At 40.8% G+C, this 24,515-nt stretch overlaps 1 protein-coding gene across 1 annotated transcript; it reads right to left on the reverse strand.

Moving 5' to 3' along the window:
• Positions 1–2,989: 2,989 nt before the first annotated feature.
• Positions 2,990–18,454, reverse strand: LOC139446063 (proton myo-inositol cotransporter-like). Its single transcript, XM_071227334.1, has 9 exons — positions 18,091–18,454; positions 16,538–16,697; positions 16,241–16,455; positions 14,362–14,476; positions 14,005–14,165; positions 12,899–13,025; positions 8,475–8,704; positions 7,785–7,934; positions 2,990–3,428 (listed from the first exon to the last, which is right to left on the reverse strand). Exons 1-9 carry the CDS (start codon positions 18,452–18,454, stop codon positions 3,259–3,261), a joined length of 1,692 nt encoding a protein of 563 aa, XP_071083435.1. The 3' UTR covers positions 2,990–3,258.
• Positions 18,455–24,515: the final 6,061 nt, after the last annotated feature.

Genomic DNA, 24,515 nt, shown 5'->3' on the forward strand with positions numbered 1-24,515 from the left:
GAGTTGCGTCCCTTAGGAGTGCAGAGACCTATGTCCATGGGTTCATCAGTTTCTAGGTTGATCACATCTTGGGCTTCACCAAGGTGGTAAAACCTGCATCATTGTGATACTCCCCAGGGCGGCGCTAGAAACCAACCCAAGAATGTCTGTTTGATCATTTGATGTATATCTCATATGTGTAATTCCTTTTGTCATTTTATTGCAAATATTTAACAGATAGAGATGAACACCGCATGATGACTTCTTTTGGGCCTTGTTGATCGCCTGGTAATATACTATTTATCTGGGCGCAAACTAGGTGCAAAAAGATAATTCAGTTGTGATAGAGGATCACAGTACAAATGCAAGACCCCTTTACCACTAGCGTACATTATCCCCATACTCGTGTTTGCAGCTGAGGTTAGAGTCGTGAAAACGGATAGGTGCACCCTTAAAACTCGTTGTGATTATACAGAATTTGTATAACCAATTCTTGGTAGCAGAAAAACCATCCTCGGTTCCCAACCATGTATTTGTATAACATAAAGCCTTTACGTTAACATTGATTGTACTCATGAACACCCAGCCCCACCCCCACCCCGGCCCCACTACCACCACCCCATCACCCATTCCTTCTACTCCAACCCGGCAATGAGGTACAAACCTCCACTACCACCACCCCCAACCGCCACCAGCCCTACTTCCACTCCTTCCACTACACAAGGACAATGAGGGTATATACAAACCCCTCCACCTCAACCCCCACTCCCTCCAGTCAACCCCGACGATACATATTATCAACAGCTAGTTTACCTGGCCACGATGCTCTTCTTCAAACCCTTACAGGCCTTTGTTGTACAAGTATTGTAACATCGCTAACCAGGGCATGAACCAACATTCATACATTGAGTGTTAGGCGTGTTATGTACACGTGTAATTATGAGGCATTTTATCCGACAGAAGACGTCACCTTTCCTTGGCACACATTAACGTGTCATACTTTCAACAATACCACCAGGTGCATCAAGTCCAATGGGTTTTATATATTTTTTAACAAAAACCAGCGCCTCTCAGTCCTTACATACTTTATCACTTTCGCGTTGGACCGTTGTATGATATTAAATTCATACGTTTCAACTTTTGACGTGTTTGAAGTATTATTCTGTTAAACTCAATTGGATTATGCCATACATCGTGTCAGCCTATTCAAACTCAACAGTATAATTTCAAAAACGTTATAAATGGCAAGTAATAAATAAAATACTTAACTCCCTCCCGTGTAAAACCAATTTTATGAAACTCGTGAATAGTTGTGGTATCTGACGAGCGAAAGCGAGTCAGATACCAGAACTATTGACTCGTTTCATAAAATTGGTATTACACGGGAGCTCGTTTAGTATTCTATATCTACTCGATGTGAATGGTAAAACTGTTCTCATTCAAGCATCTATATACACGAGAATGTTTATACCACCTTTAGAGTAGTGCCTCCCTCAATTAATATTTAATAATAATATCAATACGACAAGCAAATGTGAAACGTTTTGTACCTCAATAGCATTCCGTGACGCACACAGGTCAAATATTGCTCAGCTTAAACAGTCATGCCAAATCACGGTTTATCTCACTGACCTTATTCCCTCAGGCGCACCTTGTGGGTTCTCGGGTTAGCATTGGTCCCTATTGGAACCTGTGCTTGTCGAAAGAGCCAACTTAACGGATCGGGTGGTCAGGTTGGGGGACTTGCCTGATTCCTTGTCATTGTACCCCGAATGCGTGAGTCATTGCTCACAATATCAGTCACTGTATCGTCTGGCCCAGACCGCTGTCATGCAACTTGAATATTGCTGAGTGCGGCAACAACTTAACACTGAGGTCCGCAACATATATACTCATAATCACATCCGTTCCTAATCAGGCGTCTGTCATCTGCTTGTATTATTCCCTCAGCACAAACAACAGGATGCCATTAACTTTGTAGGGTTATTCTGTCATATCAAGTAACTTACTTAACCAGTACGGGTTATCCACCGAGGAAGATTCCATTGGGCGTAAAAGGAAACATACTGGTGTGAAATAATGTGAATGGATAACTGAAAATAGGTGTTGACACCGGGTGTTTGCGAAAAGGGTTAACATGTCGTATCTTGGGGCTGGTAATGTAAACATTAAGCACGTGTGAGTTCACAGAAGCAATAACTGACATATTTACTTTCAACGTTTTACAATTTTGTCATCAATACAATATCACAACACATATTTAGATATCATCAATTTATTCGATAATAATGGCAACGTCTTTCAGATATCATCGAAAAATAAAGTCATTACAATGTCATAGGGATGGGATAAACTTGCTAAATGATCAACGCTTTTATTTTTTGAAGTTTACATAAATAGAATATTTGACTGATTCTGTCAAATAACTTGTTTGTCGCATCTGCTTTGCCAGGCCACTCGAACCAAGTACCCCTCCACATAGTCTAGCGAAAGTGAGTGAGTGAGTGTGTATGGTTTTACGCCACTTTTAGCAATATTTCCAGCAATATCACGGCAGGGGACACCAGTAATGTAGTCTAGCTATAAGGACGATATAGAGTTACACGTGGTACACAGGAAGAGATCAATGTGATTCGCGTGAAAATCAATACACGTGAACCATATGAACAAAAAGGCTTCATAGCACAGAAATCTAAAATGATTGTCAGAGTGATAATGCTGAATAGCAAAGAAATCTAAAATGATTGTCAGAGTGATAACGTTGGATAGCAAAGAAATCTAAAATGACTGCCAGTGTGATAATGTTGTACAGCAAAGAAATCTAAAATGACTGCCAGTGTGATAATGTTGGATAGCAAAGAAATCTAAAATGACTGCCAGTGTGATTATGTTGTATAGCAAAGAAATCTAAAATGACTGCCAGTGTTATAATGTTGTATAGCAAAGAAATCTAAAATGACTGCCAGTGTGATTCTGTTGTATGGCAAAGAAATCTAAAATGACTGCCAGTGTGATTATGTTGTATAGCAAAGAAATCTAAAATGACTGTCAGTGTGATAATGTTGGATAGCAAAGAAATCTAAAATGACAGTCAGAGTGATAATGTTGGATAGCAAAGAAATATAAATTGACCGCCTGTGTCCGCAGCTTATATCATCCCAAAAGGTTACTACCTCTACATAGCATATAGTTGAAGTCTTCACCTGTTGCTTCATTGAATAAGAATGATAAATCCTCAAAAAGGAGGGTTGTAAGAAGGCGTTGCGGGCGATAATTAGTTTAACTATTCGAAAATCTGTCTACTTCTGCTTTGCCCAAAGCAATCTTTTCATCCCGTGTCAGGAACAGTTGATTAACCTCCTCCAATCGTAGCCCTCGTGTTTCCGGCATGAATATAAAGATGAAAATTGCAGCAAGCAAAGTGCATCCCGCATACAGCCAGAAGATACCTACAAACCAGAAATGTTACCAGAAACAATTTGACAGAACCAGAGTAATGAACGATTGAAAAAAAGATCGCCAGTATCATGCCTTTCAGTGAATGCAAGCTTAACTCCTGTGTATACTGACGATGATAGTGGACATTTGCAAATTACTAAAGACATAAGGTTAGAATTTAGTTCGGTATATTAAGTTAAAATAGACATTTGAGATACAGAGAATCTCACCCGAGAGTCTTTTGATATGAAATATATCAACACGAGTTGATAAAAGTGGAAAAATGCCGAGGCTTGCCGAGGCTTTTTGCCACTTTTATCAACGAGTGTTGATATATTTCATATCAAAAGACACGAGGGTGAGATTTTATTTATCATCCAACATCATTCTTCCAACTTTTTCAGTTTGTAGACAGTAATTAGCAGTGTCTTCAGTGAAACAAATACTGCTAACAGCTTCAGTAGCAGAGCAATTAGTGATGTCATTTCATTGTGACGTCATGGTAACCAGTAAAGGACAAAACAGCTGTGAAAATTATAAGAACGAACCACTGAAAATCAGTGATGATGCAAGGAGCTCGCGAAAAGGGCATGCATGGCCTGCCCTACCCATAGCACCCGTGGTATTTATGTTTGTTTTGTTTGTTGTTTAACGCCGCACTCAGAAATGCAAACTACATGACGTCGGTCTGTAAATTATCGAGTCTGGACCAGACAATCCAGTGATTGACATCATGAGCATCGATCTACGCAATTTGGATACGGCGACATGCATCATCCAAGTCAGCGAGCCTGACCACCCGATCCCGTTAGTCGCCTCTTACGACGAGTATGGTTTGCAGAAGATCAACTCTAACATGGAACCTTCACGGGACGGCAGTAAATGTATATGTACACACTTATAACTAATCTAACAAAATCTGTATGTATAGAAAACATCGAGAAATTTCAATTGAATAATCCCAACAGAGTAAATCACAATTTATCGTTTGAGGAGAGAGAACCACAGCGGGAATTAATAATGATCATAAGATATAATATGTAGAAGAAATGTTATATTCCAAAGTGGAAAACTCGATGGATGAAACTGCAGCTAAGTATATTCGTTAAACATGGTGAGATATCTGTGAAACATGGTGAGATATATGTGAAACATGGTGAGATATCTGTGAAACATGGTGAGATATCTGTGAAACATGGTGTGATACCTGTTAAACATGGTGTGATATCTGTGAAACATGGTGATATATCTGTTAAACATGGTGTGATATCTGTGAAACGTGGTGTGATATCTGTGAAACATGGTGAGATATATGTGAAACATGGTGAGATATCTGTGAAACATGGTGTGATATCTGTTAAACATGGTGTGATATCTGTGAAACGTGGTGTGATATCTGTGAAACATCGTGAGATATCTGTGAAACGTGGTGTGATATATGTGAAACATGGTGAAATATCTGTGAAACATGGTGTGATATCTGTGAAACATGGTGAGATATCTGTGAAACATGGTGAGATAACTGTGAAACATGGTGTGATATCTGTGAAACATGGTGTGATATCTGTGAAACATGGTGAGATATCTGTGAAACATGGTGTGATATCTGTGAAACGTGGTGTGATATCTGTGAAACATCGTGAGATAACTGTGAAACATGGTGTGATATATGTGAAACATGGTGAGATATCTGTGAAACATGGTGCGATATATGTGAAACATGGTGAGATATCTGTGAAACATGGTGAAATATCTGGACGACTGTTTTCTTGTTTGGTACCCAACAGTGGAAGAAATAAGCAATTTTCGGAATTTTCTTGATTCGATCCATCGATTTAATTTACCATGGAATGTGAACATAATGAGAATCATATCTGGACGTGAAAGGTATAAAACAAGGAGACCAATTGAAAAAGGATATTCATTACAAGCCAACGCGCCAATACCTACAATTCAATACATGTCATCCGCGGCACACTGAAATTACTATTTCATACTCAATGGCGAGAAGACTGTGTACTTTTTTTTCGGACGTGGACACACGAAACCGAAGATAGGAAGAATTAAAGACCAATCTACAACTACAGGGATATCCATTGGGAGTGGATGAAGACGCTGTAAGTAAAGCAATGAAAATCCCACGTGAAACACTAATGAAAACAAAAACAGATAGATTCGCGGACAGTCTACCCTTTGTGTGCACCTACAATCCTATAACTGAAGGGGCGGTCGGGTAGCCTAGTGGTTAAAGCGTTCGCTCGTCACGCTGAACACCCGGGTTCGATTCCCGACATGGGTACAATGTGTGACGCCCATTCCTGGTGTCCCCGCCGTGATATTGCTGGACTATTGCTAAAAGCGGCGTAAAACCATACTCACTCACCAATAACTGTAATTTTATGCCCCTTATAAAAGCCAATCTTCCAGACAGCAAATTCGAGATACAGATGAACGTTGAATAAATGTAAGCAAACACATTGATGAATGCGTGTGTGACCATTTGACAGTTTTTTTCTGTTTTAGGGATTGTTTAACATTTACGAATGGAAAAAGGAAGATGATCATTAGAGAGAGGGTAAACATGTGACTCAACCAACACTTAGACCCAGTCATGTGTTACCTGACTGGTTTACCTTGTCCTGTCCCATCGCTAGCCCCAATCGCATATACATACGTCATGAAGACATACTGAAGGCTGCATATAATTAAGAAAATAATGGAAAATTTTATTCCTGATAAAAAAAAATTGTTTCAGATACAATTTTTGCCGATCCTTGCATTAAAAATCCTATAAAGTTATATCATTGGGTGTGTCTTGACCGAATCACCGGTCGATTCCAAGAAAACGTGTGTACAGCTGATTGCTGTTTCCGGCTTAGTTTACGAGAAAATACACAAGGTAATCTTAATCCCTAGATATAAAACAATGCCTAGCAGAACAATAAATACTATTTAAACGGTAAATAAACATGTCTGGTGATTTTTTATCTCAAATTTCGAATTTGTACTGACGGAGTTTCTCAGCACCCGTTCGTTTGCCGGACTTCGCTGAAAGGGTACGGTGTAAAAAAATTTTGCGCATAATATTCAAATTTCTTTTTTTCCAAAATATTGAACCCGCTAGAGGGGGGTGCGCATTATACATGGGTGCGCTCTATACTATAAGAATATATATATAAGAAAATACGGTAGTTAACCAGATCTGTATTTTATCGCTGCAGTTCCTGCGGTGTGTTATTGCAGATGTAATATGTTGCAGGTTGAATTTGAAACTAATCTGTTTTGTATTAATCATGATTTATGTCACAAACTTTCACCATACCTCATAATCATCTAATAACGGCTTGAACAGCCCACCTTACTTTGGGTCTACCAGGAACATCCTGGGCCCTGACCTCTACAGTCCTTGCTGGAGAGGAAGACCACATGACTGTCCTCAAATAGAACAAACATGTACACACACGCACGTCTAATTTGTTATTTTCCTAGGTATCTTGAGTGAGGGTTGGGTGAATGCTGAATTGTGATATAATTGCAAGTTTTAATTGTTTTATCTGAACATGCAAAAGTTATATTTTCAAGTATGAATTATATAATAGATAATTCTATGTATTACTTGTTTTGATATTAAAAGAGCCACATGTCATAGGAAACATGTCAAAGTTAGTCTTGTGCATTTACAATTGCCTGATATGTCATTAAGTGCCATTTCCAAACTTACATGTTGAAATTGACATGTTGTTAATTACTGGTTTAAATAACTACATGGTCTGTGTGATGAGACACACAATGCCGGACCGTCTGGCTGCCACATATAACATCTAATTTGTAATATTCATAGGTCTTTACGGTGGCACGGGTGGCCCAGTCGTCTAAGGCGTCGCGATTCGCTGTGCAGAGTTGCGTCCCTTGGGCACGCCAGAAACCTATGATCGTGGGTTCGAATCCCGGTTCGCCCCGATTATGTTTCTAGGTTTGTCAGCACCATACCCGTGCTCGTGGGTTTCACCGAAGTGGTAAACGTCCTCCCACGTTAAGCTGACACGATGCGATTTACCTGGAATACTATTAGAGCGGCTATAAACCCAACTCACTCACGCATAGGCTTTTACAGCCCAGTGATGGTAAGTTTTGTTGTTCCTGCGAACCTGACAATCCCTGACAATACCAACACTAGTATCAAATTATGCCAAGACTGTCTGCCAAGATTCTGCGACAACATCCAGTGGCCATGGACAATGGAGAAACAGTTGGTACCAGGACTGTCAGAAATTCTAGCCTTGAACTCTGTATCTCTATCTCCCAATTAGAAAATCGTACCAGATACCCCAAAAAGTATTCTGGAAAAGCCTTTTGGGATCACTTACCATGGGCCGTGATGGCTTCAGCAAGTGTCAGGAAAGTCATGGTCACTACAATCTGGGATATCCAGAGAACTGAAGTAGCTATTGAACTGCATGTGCCGCGCGCCCAGAGGGGAAATACTTCAGATATAAAAACAAAAATCACGCCAACACCTGGAATATAAACGAAATACATAATGTAGATATTAAAGACTAAAATCTTTATTTGTAAAGTTTTGAATGAATACACACATTTAATCGATATTGAATTAACTTAAATTAGGTCCAGCTGCATTGAAACACTTTGTTGGACAATAAGTGAATTAGTGAGTGAGTATGGTTTTACGCCGCTTTTAGCAATATTCCAGCAATATCACGGCGCGGGAACCCAGAAATTGGCTTCACACATTGTATCTATGTCGGGAATCGAACCCGGGTGTTCGGCGTGACGAGCGAACGCTTTAACCACTGGGCTACCCGACCATCCCCGTTGGACAATAAGCTGATGGAGATACGTTATATGCAAAATTTCGCATCTGATGTCATGATATCCGGTTAAATGGAAACCCAAAATTATAAAAACATGTGAATGTCTTAGAAAAAAATATGTTTTACTATCATCTGACCAATCACATGTCATTACCAATTCACTACAAATAATATCTTGGAGGAGACACATTTTGGTAATGTAATACTGAATGTCCATTTTCTCACCGCTACTAAATACAGCCAAGTATAGGGACGACCCTATCACTGGAATCCATTTATAGTCACTGGGACAAGCTTGCGTCACCAGGGAAAAGTCTGAACTGTTAAAAGAGCTGGCGGAAGAACATCTCCCTGTTGTAGCACTGCCGTTTACCGACACGGGGACACATGAGGCTCTTGAGAGGACGTCGTAGCAGAAGCCGCATTGTGAAGACTCGATGCATTGCTCACATGTTCTGAATTGATAAGTGATACGGAATTGTAGCTCACCTGGTTTCACGATATTGAAATTGCTTCAAAAGCCACAAATACAACTATTTAATTTCCGTTATATTTGTCTGAATATTTATACTGATACTATGTATCCATAGTTATAATGATTATTCATTTATTAATTCGAATACATATTAACATGCACCATGACATACAGTTACATACAGTTATCATCCATTGTGAGATTTATTGTGTTAGGACCAACCAGCTCATAATTAGGAGATGAACCTGTGTTTTGAATGTTAGTTTGGAACTCTTTCATATCTTAGGTGCCAGTCTGTGATGAGGCCTTTCATTCCATTCTCAAGTGACATCACCCGTAAAGGGGTGACGGGTGGTTAAAGTGTCACAACTAACAAACATCAGGTTCAGAAAAAAACAAATAATGTTTTGTTTATTCACTTTATTCATCACGCAGGAATGCCTGATAATTTCAAAGATGTAACGAAAAAGTTCAAACATCTTTGCACACCCGAATAATGGACCGATCTCATGACCTTGGCCTATTCTCGGAAGTAAGTGTTTACCGTTACATCGCACACCCGAATAATGGACCGATCTCATGACCTTGGCCTATTCTCGGAAGTAAGTGTTTACAGTAACATTAGACACCGGAATAAGTGACCGATCTCATGACCTTGGCCTATTCTCGGAAGTAAGTGTTTACCGTTACATTGCACACCCCAATAATGGACCGATCTCATGACCTTGGCCTATTCTCGGAAGTAAGTGTTTACCGTTACATTGGACACCCGAAAAATTGACCGATCTCATGACCTTGGCCTATTCTCGGAAGTAAGTGTTTACCGTTACATTGCACACCCGAATAATGGACCGATCTCATGACCTTGGCCTATTCTCGGAAGTAAGTGTTTACCGTTACATTGCACACCCGAATAATTGACCGATCTTATGACCTTGGCCTATTCTCGGAAGTAAGTGTTTACCGTGACATTGCACACCCGAATTAAGGACCGATCTCATGACCTTGGCCTATTCTCGGAAGTAAGTGTTTACCGTTACATTGCACACCCGAATATTGGACCGATCTCATGACCTTGGCCGATTCTCGGAAGTAAGTGTTTACCGTTACATTGCACACCCGAATATTGAACCGATCTCATGACCTTGGCCTATTCTCGGAAGTAAGTGTTTACCGTTACATTGCACACCCCAATAATGGACCGATCTCATGACCTTGGCCTATTCTCGGAAGTAAGTGTATACCGTTACATTGCACACCCGAATATTGGACCGATCTCATGACCTTGACCTATTCTCGGAAGTAAGTGTTTACCGTTACATTGCACACCCGAATAATGGACCGATCTCATGACCTTGGCCTATTCTCGGAAGTAAGTGTTTACCGATACATTGCACACCCGAATAATGAACCGATCTCATGACCTTGGCCGATTCTCGGAAGTAAGTGTTTACCGTTACATTGCACACACAAATAATGGACCGATCTCATGACCTTGGCCTATTCTCGGAAGTAAGTGTTTACCGTTACATTGCACACCCGAATAATGGACCGATCTCATGACCTTGACCTATTCTCGGAAGTAAGTGTTTACCGTTACATTGCACACCCGAATAATGGACCGATCTCATGACCTTGGCCTATTCTCGGAAGTAAGTGTTTACCGTTACATTGTAACTGGAAATTTGAAAAGATGCAGCCGAAGCATGCTTGGCGGTTTGTGCAAGATTAACTTGATAGTATAACTAAAGCTGATAGTAGTGGACACTTGAATACTGTCACCTTGCATAATGGAAGAGTAGAGGCGCTTTTGTTCTGAGGAGTCGGTGTTGTACGAATTTAGAGAATGTTGATTTTTGTGCCCTGTGGACTTTGCGATTTCACGCCTTCTACGACAGAAGGGTCACTGTGATGGCTCTTGCACAGTGATTGGTGTCAAATACGATTCTGAGGATATTGTTTTGGTCATTTGTGAAAGCGTGTTGTGATCTAGTGTCTTCAAAGTGTACCAAATTGATTCGGATTCACTGTCTTGTTTGCGAAGTGTTGAAAGAAAGTTGGATTTGGTGGGATGTAATTTCGAATAATATTTCTGAAATGATGCAACAGGGTATGAGGGTGTACCGGTGGCATAAATGCGTGCTTTCGCCTAATCCCGTAAACCCTCTGGGTGTAGCCTGTGGGTGTTTCATTGTAATGTTTTCCACACCGTCATCTCTTGTTTCAACGGTAAACGAAGGCAGAGATAATTCTTTTTGAATTTCACAACCTCGCCGACCAAACCCTAATGTCATGTCAAACCATACTTAACGTTGAAGATTGGCCTACTGAATCTACAGACCGACATTCCCTAATTTTGGACATATTCCCATGAGAAATGGTCTCATGATGGGATGTAGTGTGAAGGCCAGATTGTTTTATTTCTCTCAACATGGCGAGAAACACATTTGGGGCTTTACGGAAGACTTGCTAAATAGTTGATATTCCGTTCAAACGTCGGCGCCCGAATGTTACGATGTTTGGCCGCTCTCTGACCAACAAATGATCATTTTAAATAGAACTGGTCATCTGCAGTACGGACTTCCGCGTAAGTGTGCCTTAGACGTGCATTCAGTTCGTCAACTGGAAGTGATTCAAAGTCTGTGGATTTTCCGTTTTCGCTGAACCATTCTGATTGGGAAGGAATTAATAAGTATCCGGTAGGAGTTGTGATAATATAGTCCCCAGGCGCCGTTCCACAAAGCGATCTTAGTGCTACGACTATCGTAAGCCAGTGTTAAAGTATGGGAGTTACGATTACCTCAGCGCTAAGATGGCTTTGTGGAACGGGTCCCAGACCGTTAATTGTGCAGATGAATAATTAATTAGATCTATTCATTTGGAGATTTATTTGGTTTAATTAATGAATTTTAATTACTTTTCTATGCCATGGAAAGGCCTAGAATTTCCTATTTATATTTACTTGTTGATATATTATCGATATAAGTAGGTATACATCATATACTAAGTCTTGTTATATATTTCATTACGTTTAAAGATCGTAACACCCTAATGTGCAGTCCTGGGTGTGCTTTTGGCCTCCCTTCCAGGGAATTAGAATCTAGGCTTCCCTCGTCAATTGTTGCAAAGCGGCTTGCCGTTGACGACTTAGTTAGTTGGATGATGGTATCTGTTGGAAATATGGTTTAACTAATTTTCAATCGCAAACAAATTAATGTACTCAAAAGATTACTTTAGTTCATGCAACTTAATTAACAATGGGACCGTGACTGAATCTTTTTTTTCTGAATAAAATTATATTTTTAGGAAAATATTATGTAGGTCCTAAATCGGAAGTTGAAAAATAATTTTACAGCTATTAAAGTTATGTTGTGCTACCGACGATTTCAAAACATTACTTTTTTTCCTAAATGTATGGTTTTGTTTGAATTATTATTATTATATGTTTATGTGGACTGAGGTGTTTGGTGTCGATGTAGGCCTATCATCCGTTAACGGGTCATGATCCGTGGCCATATCCTCAACGAAATCTGATAATAAATTCAATTATATGTGTAATTTATTTTGCAATCAATGGCTTCATCTATATTGCCATGAGATGTAATTAACGTAACAATTTATTTCTTGCTCATTTTTTAGCAAAGCAGACGATTATTTATATTCAGCCTTGTTCGACTGAATTTATTTTTCTCTGATTGATGAGTAATTTATTTATATAATCAGATGATTATGTGATTTGCCAAATTAATCCGTTGAGTTAATCATAACTAAATCCATCGTCGAAAAAAGATGTGAAATGTCCGACAACAAATGCGCCGCTATCCACCGTCGTATCGGTAGTTTGTTTGGTGTCCGCCATGTTAATGTGCAAACGAAAATTATCGCATAATATATGTATAACTGTGCAGCCGACAATGAGAGGGCTGTACAATGTGATTATATACCTCAGATTTACGTCAGTCAGCCAATGAGAACCAAGTATTTCCCCAGGTTATGGTCGAATCTTCATGATATATACATTATGCCCTCTGAACATTGTTTTACCAACGTTTTGGTTACAGAATATTTTTTATCTATGTGCAAAAAAACCCACTCGTGTCATGTTACCTATTAATCTCTATATTGGGTTGCACTGTTCATATTTTTGACTCATTTGAAACAAAAGACAAATTACCTTAAATTACACATGGAAGCGGTTGTAGCGTTATTGATTGTACTCTGAATGTCATCACTAACGACGGGGGAATGAGTCGAGGAGAGGAAGAAGCCAAGTCCAAGAATGACCAAGGAAATTAACAGACCTGTTGACAATGAAAGTCATAAACACTGAAATAGGAGACACATTATTCAAATAGGAGACACATTATTCAAATAGGAGACACATTATTCAAGGACCCGTGAAGATCCGGGGTAGACTAGGTCTTCAGCAACCCATGCTTGCCGTAAGAAGCGACAATGCTTGTCGTAAGAGGCGACTAACGGGATCGGGTGGTCAGGCTCGCTGACTTGGTTGAAGCATGTCATCGATCCCAATTGCTTGGATCGATGTTCATGATGTCAATCCCTGGATTGTCTGGTCCATACTCGATTATTTACAGACCGCCGTCATATAGCTGGAATATTGCTGAGTGCGGCGTAAAACAATAAACCAACCAAACCAACATTATTCAAGACACATTAACTGATTCAAGATGAAACTGTACATTGGCTTTATTGCACACAAGAATGAAAATGTGAAGTCACGTATATGTGACGTCACCGATGTAATTTGAGTTTATTTCACATAACTACTATTATATGCAATTTGGATAATGTCACCACAAAACAGATGAGACTTAAGCAGAAATAATCAACAGTCATGAAGATACCGAGAGCCAACATTGACCTACGACGAAGCTACATACATGTTCAATGGAACGTGAGCATCATTTACCTATCTGTGAGGTGAGGGGAAATGGGGTTTAACGTCGCGTCCAAGATTATTGCACTTATATAGCGACGTGCATGCACGTGTGTGTGTGTGTGGCTGCTTGTACTAGTCCGGACTGATGCCGATTTATAGTGCTAGCTCACTGAGATACCATGCCGCAGTTTAACATGAATACCCCACTCAGACACAGTATACTGACTCCGAGCCGACCAGTCCTTGTTTTAGCCCCTTAATGCCGAGTGCCAGACAGGGTAACAACAAGTACCATCTTTTAACGTCTTTTGGTATCGAACCCCGGACCTTCCGCTCTCCGGGCGGACCCTCTACCACTAGACCACGGAGGCGGTTACCTATCTGTGAGCCAAGAAACAGAAGTTTGCGTCCCATCCTCTCAACCAAGCACGTGCTGACGAAGGCTGTTGCAGCCTGCAGTGCAGTGGGTATTGCTGTCATCCATATTGCATCTTTGACTGCGAACCCCCCTCTTTTGAGTATAGTTCCCGTGTAGTACCTACAAAAATGGAATTTACTAGCGAATCGACCTTCCCAAAGATATCTCATTCTTACTTCTTTCTTTATAAATTCTTATATCTTATGAAAACACACGAATGGCTGCATATTTATTAAAGAAAGAGACAGTGTTTTATTCAATGCAACATTTTGGTCACTTAAATTAAAATCCAAATAGAGTATGTGAGTCCACTTACATAACGGGAGCCGCCCCTGTCACCTGTGTTATCATAGCCAAGACCATGGACAGTAACAGAGCTCTTCGGACTGGAGGCGTTGTTAGTATCCTCCCAATCATAGAGGAACCATGTTCTGTGTGGAAGTAGTGTTAGACCAACTCAGACCATGACAAACATCAGAAAAGTTGGCGAGCGCTAAAAATACACGGATCGACTGTGCTCAACCTCCAACTCATTCGTGACCAACTCGTGTTATTCCGGGACAAGCCGAATAGCGACTCGTGCCCCTCTCATGGCCATTTTTGCGACCGGGTTCCGTCTTAGCGCAAACGGGCATACCTAAAACAATTGTCAACTCGTTGCGTAATGGTTCACATATATTTCCCCATATATCATATATATTTCAGATGCAATTTAAAGCACATCGGGACATGCGGGATTATACAGTATGATTGACCACATTTAACTGTGTCTTTGGTATATTTTTAGATTTAACACATATTTTAAATCAAAAATTGTTTCTGAGGGATTCTTTGACGAAGAACTTGAAATCATACACGCATTCTGAATGGTTTGTCGTATTTTCGCACATAGCATTCATCGATAGGTGGACGAGTCTTCTTGCAGGCTACGGAAAGGGGCGAGTGGTGACGAATGCCTCCAACTAAAGCCACGCTCACCCGGAAGACCTCGGACAAAGCCACGTGACTTTACCATAGTGGGTCATGTAAATTATTCCTTATTTACGCTTTCACCCCAAAGTGTTTCTGAAAATTACTTTGAAATGTTTTCGCTACGTCTGGAGAGGTGTTTACATAGTTTGATAGGGAGCAAATGAAAGTATTTTTAAAACAGCTTTTAATCGTCAGAGGCATAATGCATTATTACATAATGAGAGGAGGCTCAACAGTCAGATACATATTCTACATTTCATGGTAAAGTATTATGCCCTAAAAAAGGCAACTAGTTCATAATTCTGATTGATACTTACGTCATATTCTTCATTCACAATGTCAGGTGTAAACAACATGCCAACAATGAAATGTAGAATATGTATCTGACTGCTGAGCCTGCTCTCACTATGTAGTAATGCATTATGCCTCTGACGATTTAAAGCTGTTTTCAAAACACATCCAGTATGCTAGGCAACTGGGATCGGGTGGTCAGGCTCGCTGACTTGGTTGATGCATGTCATCGTATCCCGATTGTGCGGATCGATGCTCATGATATCAATCACTGGATTGTCTGGCCTAGACTCGATTATGTACAGACCATCGTCAAATAGCTAGAATATTGCTGAGTGCGGCGTAAAACAATAAAACCAACCAACCAACCAATACATCCAGTGCTCTGATTGGCTGAATCGCTCACATGTTCAGGCTTGATGAATCACAAATGTATCACCCTCTCTCCCTCTATGAATTCGACAGAATAGTTTAATCACAGGGTCACTAAAATGGTAGCCAATTGCTGCATGCATAGGATTTTACTTGAAGACTATGCTTTGTGGTGGGGTTTACAATAGCATGTGCTCTACTTTAAATAAACTAAACAATAAATTTAGCATGAAGAATCCTTACCATACAAACCTATCCCTCAGAAAGACAATTTAAGACACATATTGTGTATAAACTCACAAAATTTCTTGGCCCATTTTGCCACAAATACTGTGAATTTTGTGATGCACCGCAATGCCACTGTCAACCTCAGGTGACAAACTTGCTTGTCCGGCCTTTAAGCCTGCCCATATTCAAATCCGGATCTGATCCGGGAAAAAACATAAACTGTCACTAACAGCCTGATTACTGGAATACGCCAATAAAATAATATGCTTTCACTATGGCACATGTTTTGCAGGATAGAATGAGATAAATAACTATATAACGATTTTACAAACCCTTATCATATTTCAGACGTTTCCCTTCCGCAACAGTTCTTCTTATGTCGTTGAGTTCTATTTGGATTTCATCCGGGTTATTTCTCAGTCGCTTGAGGACAGAAACAGCTTCTTCCTCTCTTCCTCTGTCCATATACCATCGAGGAGTCTCCGGGAGGAAGAGACTTCCAACAAAAAGCACAACGCCAAGAGCACAGGGACATGCAAACATCCACCTGGTAGAATAATAAATGAAGTACTGAAATATTTCAAAACAATTGATAAGAGCGACAAAACCTTGAGCATATCAATACTCACCTCCATCCTGCTTCCCCTAGTCCACTGAAAACGCCTGCCCCGACTGATGACAGAAACACCCCAATTGAAATCAAGACCTGTGTGAGACTACCCAGACGCCCTCTGATGTCCACGGGGGCACATTCCGATATGTACATTGGCACGACGAGGGATATAGTTCCTGTAAAATATCATTAGGGAGTATGTAAGTATTTCGAACGTCACAGAAATATTCGTCGACAGCATGCAACAGGTTCCACAACTCTGACTTGAGATTCTATAGATTCTTTTAGGTTGTTACAGAATCGTTCGGTTGAGATAAAATGTTTGTTTGTTGTTTATCGCTGCACTCAGAAATATTCCAGCTATATGACGGCGGTCTGTAAATAATCGAATCTGGAACAGACAATCCACTGATTGACATAATGAACATCGATCAACGCAATTGTTTGTTGTGTAACGCCGCACTCAGCAATATTCCAGCTATATGACGACGGTCTGTAAATAATCGAGTCTGGACCAGACAATCCAGTGATTGACATCATGAGCATCGATCCACGCAATTGGGATACGATGACATGCATCAACCAAGTCAGCGAGCCTGACCACCCGATACCGTTATTCGCCTCTAAAGACAAGCGTAGTCGCCTTTTACAGCAAGCATGGGTTGCTGAAGACCTATTCTACCCCGGATCGTCAGGGGTCAAGATAAAATGTGATTGCTAATGTGAGCTGGTGGAACCTAAAGTTGTCAAACCTGATGCGATGTGAAAGAAAAGATATATAACAAAGATTTGCACAAATAGGTCCCAGTTATTTTCATCGAATGTAAGCTTGTAAATTGAATGACAGTTAAGATCTACCAGGCAAGTCTCATCAAAACACCACCCGGAGCCGATCACATAATAGTTCCTGTACAGCATTCACATACTGTGGTGAGATGTTAAAACACTTTGCAAGTGTGCAACTGTGCAAATGCCCACTATATCTGATTTCTTAGTGTAATGAGAGTGAGTTGGGTTTATCGCCGCTTTTAACAGTATTCCAGTTATATCACGGCGTGTCAGCTAAATGTGGTAGGAAAGCCCGATGTGATGCAGGTCTCAGGCGTTCACCACTTCGGTGAAACTCACAAACGCGGGTATAGTGCTGACAAACCTAGAAACATAATCCAGGCGAACCGGGATTCGAACCCACAATCATAGGTTTCTGGCGTGCCCAAGGGACGCAACTCTACACAGCGAATCGCGGCGCCTTAGACGACTGGGCCACCAATGCCGCCCACCCCCAGTAAAATGATTCAAGCACATGGTAGCATTCCCTCATCGGATTCGTTCGTTAGAAATGTGAGGTTCTCAAGGTATTGTGTCAGACATGTGTAACTATGAGCGTTTTCCACAGTCCATCCTGACTGAACAGCACACCCAGTAAGATATTAATGTTCTCCTCTGATATTTTGGAATGATATATTCGCCACTTTTCCGACATGCCTTCATGTTGTTGACGGATGTGAGAAAGATGTTATATACATTCACGTTGATAATGCTTGCATTTAACATTCAGTAACTGGTTACCTGCTCCCATTCCAGCCAATAAACGCCCAACAAGAACCACCTCTTTCGTTGGTGCTGCTGCTGATACGATGGCGCCAATACAAGTCAACGTATTTGATCCAATGATCATCTTCTTCCTTCCCAAAAGCTGGACAAGGTAGCCAGCAGGAAGAAGTGCTAATGCACATCCTACTGTGCCGAACGTGGCCATGAGCTGCTGCCACAATGTATCGAGTTGAAACGTGTCAACAAGGAGCAGCATGGCCCCCGAGATGATACCGAGAGTATAGCCTAGAAGAAGAGCCAGAACAGATGCAAATATTGTTGAGATGTAGACCAGCCATGGATGGCCATCTGTTGACTTCAGTTTGCCCTCAATGGCCATTGTGTCTTTCCTGATGTCCTATGAAACCTAAAGAAAGGCAAGCGAGTTATGGTAAAGGAATATTGGTTTGGTACACAAATTTAACTCCAGACACTAGAGGCGGTTGGGTAGCCTAGTGGTTAAAATGTTCGCTCGTCGCCTTAAAAGGCCCGGGTTCTATTCCCCAAATGGGGTTAATGTGAGAAGCCCATTTCGCCCAACTTACTACAAGAATTACGATGTAACACAAACAAATATTGAAAATAAGTAATTGAATGAATACTATTTAATAAAAATAACAACAGTCAGGCTGTTCGCTTTTTGTCGGTGATGTGTAATTTCGGGGTGGGGTGGGGTGGGCTGTAATTTCGTTTATCTGCCATTTCGTTGTATGCAGTTATAAAACATTCGTACCTTTTTACGCATCACACCAAAGGGGTTTAGCCCTGGCTGAGTGGCCTTTACTATTACAACTGTGTTGTCTGTACCACTGTGTTGTCTGTACCACTGTGTTGTCTGTACCACTGTGTTGTCTATACCACTGTCTTGTCTATACCACTGTGTTGTCTATACCACTGTGTTGTCTGTACCACTGTGTTGTCTATACCACTGTCTTGTCTATACCACTGTGTTGTCTATACCACTGTGTTTTCTGTACCACTGTGTTGTCTATACCACTGTGTTGTCTATACCACTGAATTGTCTATACCACTGTGTTGTCTGTACCACTGTGTTGTCTATACCATTGTGTTGTCTATACCACTATGTTGTCTATACCACTGTGTTGTCTATACCACTGTGTTGTCTGTACCACTATGTTGTCTATACCACTGTGTTGTCTATACCACTGTGTTGTCTATACCACTGTCTTGTCTATACCACTGTGTTGTCTATACCACTGTCTTGTCTATACCACCGTGTTGTCTATACCACTGTGTTGTCTGTACCACTGTGTTGTCTATACCACTATGTTGTCTATACCACTGTGTTGTCTATACCACTGTGTTGTCTGTACCACTGTGTTGTCTATACCACTGTGTTGTCTATACCACTGTGTTGTCTATACCACTGTGTTGTCTATACCACCGTGTTGTCTATACCACTGTGTTGTCTATACCACCGTGTTGTCTGTACCACTGTGTTGTCTGTACCACTGTGTTGTCTATACCACTATGTTGTCTATACCACTGTGTTGTCTATACCACTGTGTTGTCTATACCACTGTGTTGTCTGTACCACTGTGTTGTCTATACCACTATGTTGTCTATACCACTGTGTTGTCTATACCACTGTGTTGTCTATACCACTATGTTGTCTATACCACTGTGTTGTCTATACCACTGTGTTGTCTATACCACTGTGTTGTCTATACCACTGTGTTGTCTGTACCACTGTGTTGTCTATACCACTGTGTTGTCTGTACCACTGTGTTGTCTGTACCACTATGTTGTCTATACCACTGTGTTGTCTATACCACTGTGTTGTCTGTACCACTGTGTTGTCTATACCACTATGTTGTCTATACCACTGTGTTGTCTATACCACTGTGTTGTCTATACCACTGTGTTGTCTGTACCACTGTGTTGTCTATACCACTATGTTGTCTATACCACTGTGTTGTCTATACCACTGTGTTGTCTATACCACTATGTTGTCTATACCACTGTGTTGTCTGTACCACTGTGTTGTCTATACCACTGTGTTGTCTATACCACTGTGTTGTCTATACCACTGTGTTGTCTATACCACTGTGTTGTCTATACCACTATGTTGTCTATACCACTGTGTTGTCTATACCACTGTGTTGTCTATACCACTATGTTGTCTATACCACTGTGTTGTCTATACCACTGTGTTGTCTATACCACTGTGTTGTCTATACCACTGTGTTGTCTGTACCACTGTGTTGTCTATACCACTATGTTGTCTGTACCACTGTGTTGTCTATACCACTGTGTTGTCTATACCACTGTGTTGTCTATACCACTGTGTTGTCTATACCACTATGTTGTCTATACCACTGTGTTGTCTGTACCACTGTGTTGTCTATACCACTGTGTTGTCTATACCACTGTGTTGTCTATACCACTGTGTTGTCTATACCACTGGGTTGACCTTACCACTGTGTTGTCTATACCACTGTGTTGTCTATACCACTGTGTTGTCTATACCACTGTGTTGTCTATACCACTGGGTTGACCTTACCACTGTGTTGCCTTGACCACTGTGTTGTCTATACAACTGTGTTGTCTATACCACTGTGTTGTCTGTACCACTGTGTTGTCTGTTCCACTGTGTTGTCTGTACCACTGTGTTGTCTGTACCAAGGTGTTGTCTATACCACTGTGTTGTCTGTACCACTGTGTTGTCTATACCACTGTGTTGTCTATACCACTGTGTTGTCTATACCACTGTGTTGTCTATACCACTGTGTTGTCTGTACCACTGTGTTGTCTGTACCACTGTGTTGTCTGTACCAAGGTGTTGTCTATACCACTGTGTTGTCTATACCACTGTGTTGTCTATACCACTGTGTTGTCTATACCACTGGGTTGTCTGTACCACTGTGTTGTCTATACCACTGGGTTGACTTTACCACTGTGTTGTCTATACCACTGGGTTGACTTTACCACTGTGTTGTCTATACCACTGTGTTGTCTATACCACTGTGTTGTCTGTACCACTGCGTTGTCTATACCACTGTGTTGTCTGTACCACTGCGTTGTCTATACCACTGTGTTGTCTATACCAGTGTATTGTCTATACCACTGTGTTGTCTATACCACTGTGTTGTCTATACCACTGTGTTGTCTATACCACTGTGTTGTCTGTACCACTGTGTTGTCTATACCAGTGTGTTGTCTATACCAGTGTGTTGTCTGTACCACGGTGTTGTCTACACCACTGTGTTGTCTATACCACTGTGTTGTCTATACCACTGTGTTGTCTATACCACTGTGTTGTCTATACCACTGTGTTGTCTATACCACTGTGTTGTCTATACCACTGTGTTGTCTGTACCACTGTGTTGTCTATACCACTGTGTTGTCTATACCACTGTGTTGTCTATACCACTGTGTTGTCTGTACCACTGTGTTGTCTATACCACTGTGTTGTCTATACCACTGTGTTGTCTATACCATTGTGTTGTCTATACCATTGTGTTGTCTATACCACTGTGTTGTCTGTACCACTGCGTTGTCTATACCACTGCGTTGTCTGTACCACTGGGTTGTCTGTACCACTGTGTTGTCTATACCACTGTGTTGTCTATACCACTGTGTTGTCTATACCACTGTGTTGTCTATACCACTGTGTTGTCTATACCACTGTGTTGTCTATACCATTGTGTTGTCTATACCATTGTGTTGTCTATACCACTGCGTTGTCTATACCACTGTGTTGTCTATACCACTGTGTTGTCTATACCACTGTGTTGTCTATACCACTGTGTTGTCTGTACCAAGGTGTTGTCTATACCACTGTGTTGTCTATACCATTGTGTTGTCTATACCACTGTGTTGTCTGTACCACTGTGTTGTCTATACCATTGTGTTGTCTATACCACTGTGTTGTCTGTACCACTATGTTGTCTATACCACTGTGTTGTCTGTACCACTGCGTTGTCTATACCACTGTGTTGTCTATACCACTGTGTTGTCTATACCACTGTGTTGTCTATACCACTGTGTTGTCTACACCACTGTGTTGTCTATACCACTGTGTTGTCTGTACCACTGTGTTGTCTATACCACTGTGTTGTCTGTACCACTGTGTTGTCTATACCACTGTGTTGTCTATACCACTGTGTTGTCTATACCACTATGTTGTCTATACCACTGTGTTGTCTATACCACTATGTTGTCTATACCACTGTGTTGTCTGTACCACTGTGTTGTATGTACCACTGTGTTGTCTGTACCACTGTGTTGTCTATACCACTGTGTTGTCTATACCACTGTGTTGTCTATACCACTGTGTTGTCTATACCACTGTGTTGTCTATACCACTGTGTTGTCTATACCACTGTGTTGTCTGTACCACTGTGTTGTCTATACCACTGTGTTGTCTGTACCACTGTGTTGTCTATACCACTGTGTTGTCTATACCACTGTCTTGTCTATACCACTGTGCTGTCTGTACCACTGTGTTGTCTATACCACTGTGTTGTCTATACCACTGTGTTGTCTATACCACTGTGTTGTCTATACCACTGTGTTTTCTGTACCACTGTGTTGTCTATACCACTGTGTTGTCTATACCACTGTGTTTTCTGTACCACTGTGTTGTCTATACCACTGTGTTGTCTATACCACTGTGTTGTCTATACCACTGTGTTGTCTGTACCACTGTGTTGTCACTGTGCTTCTGCTTCCAATTCTTCGTGTGATTTCAAGTAGTTGATGTACACTTTTTCTTGGCCTTTGTGTCGTAATTTTGATTTCATTATAGTGTCTCTCTTCTTTTGATTTGAATGTAGCAAACACAATTTCGTGGTTCGACGTCTTACTCCTTTGACGTTCACAGCGTGTGATGTCCAAGTTTGGGACTTTCAGAGAAACTACTATGCCCTAAGTGAAGTGTTTCTGTATTGTGTTGTCGGCGTATAGGTCGCTTTGCCACTTTTATTTAGATTGGAAAACGGATCTTCCCTGTCTACACTACACTGTTGTGTACAGAGAGTTGTTTCTAGACTACACTGTGTACAATCAAGGTAAAGAGGTTTGCGAAGAGAGTTGTTTCTACACTACACTGTGTACAATCAAGATAGAGAGGTTTGCGTAGAGAGTTGTTTCTAGACTATACTGTGTACAATCAAGATAGAGAGGTTTGTGTAGAGAGTTGTTTCTAGACTGCACTGTGTACAATCAAGGTAGAGAGGTTTGTGTAGAGAATTGTTTCTAGACTGCACTGTGTACAATCAAGGTAGAGAGGTTTGTGTAGAGAGTTGTTTCTAGACTACACTGTGTACAATCAAGGTAGAGAGGTTGTTTTAGAGAGTTGTTTCTACACTACGCTGTGTACAATCAAGGTAGAGAGGTTGTTTTAGAGAGTTGTTTCTAGACTACACTGTGTACAATCAAGGTAGAGAGATTGTTTTAGAGAGTTGTTTCTAGACTACACTGTGTACAATCAAGGTAGAGAGGTTGTTTTAGAGAGATGTTTCTACACTACGCTGTGTACAATCAAGGTAGAGAGGTTGTTTTAGAGAGTTGTTTCTAGACTACACTGTGTACAATTTAGGTAGAGAGGTTTGTGTAGAGAGATGTTTCTAGACTACACTGTGTACAATCAAGGTAGAGAGGTTTGTGTAGAGAGTTGTTTCTAGACTACACTGTGTACAATCAAGCTAGAGAGGTTGTTTTAGAGAGTTGTTTCTACACTACACTGTGTACAATCAAGGTAGAGAGGTTTGTGTAGAGAGATGTTTCTAGACTACACTGTGTACAATCAAGGTAAAGAGGTTTGTGTAGAGAGTTTTTTCTACACTACACTGTGTACAATCAAGATAGAGAGGTTTGTGTAGAGAGTTGTTTCTAGACTACACTGTGTACAATCAAGATAGAGAGGTTTGTGTAGAGAGTTGTTTCTAGACTGCACTGTGTACAATCAAGGTAGAGAGGTTTGTGTAGAGAATTGTTTCTAGACTGCACTGTGTACAATCAAGGTAGAGAGGTTTGTGTAGAGAGTTGTTTCTAGACTACACTGTGTACAATCAAGGTAGAGAGGTTGTTTTAGAGAGTTGTTTCTACACTACACTGTGTACAATCACGGTAGAGAGGTTGTTTTAGAGAGTTGTTTCTAGACTACACTGTGTACAATCAAGGTAGAGAGATTGTTTTAGAGAGTTGTTTCTACACTACACTGTGTACAATCAAGGTAGAGAGGTTGTTTTAGAGAGTTGTTTCTAGACTACACTGTGTACAATCAAGGTAGAGAGGTTGTTTTAGAGAGTTGTTTCTAGACTACACTGTGTACAATCAAGGTAGAGAGGTTGTTTTAGAGAGTTGTTTCTAGACTACTCTGTGTACAATCAAGGTAGAGAGGTTGTTTTAGAGAGTTGTTTCTAGACTAGACTGTG

The sequence above is a fragment of the Haliotis cracherodii genome, unplaced genomic scaffold, assembly GCF_022045235.1.
Source record: "Haliotis cracherodii isolate W230 unplaced genomic scaffold, xgHalCrac1.p SCAF_6, whole genome shotgun sequence".
Lineage (NCBI taxonomy): Eukaryota > Metazoa > Mollusca > Gastropoda > Lepetellida > Haliotidae > Haliotis > Haliotis cracherodii.

Bases quoted from the DNA above. Each gene is read 5' to 3' on its own strand.
- LOC139446063 (XM_071227334.1), bottom strand. From the start codon at position 18,454: ATGGCCATTGAGGGCAAACTGAAGTCAACAGATGGCCATCCATGGCTG. The intron at 16,698-18,090 runs GTAACCAGTTAC...GATATTTTACAG, and splicing joins ATTGGCTGGAATGGGAGCAG to GAACTATATCCCTCGTCGTG. The intron at 14,477-16,240 runs GTTTGTAAAATC...ACTTCCACACAG, and splicing joins ACGTCTGAAATATGATAAGG to AACATGGTTCCTCTATGATT.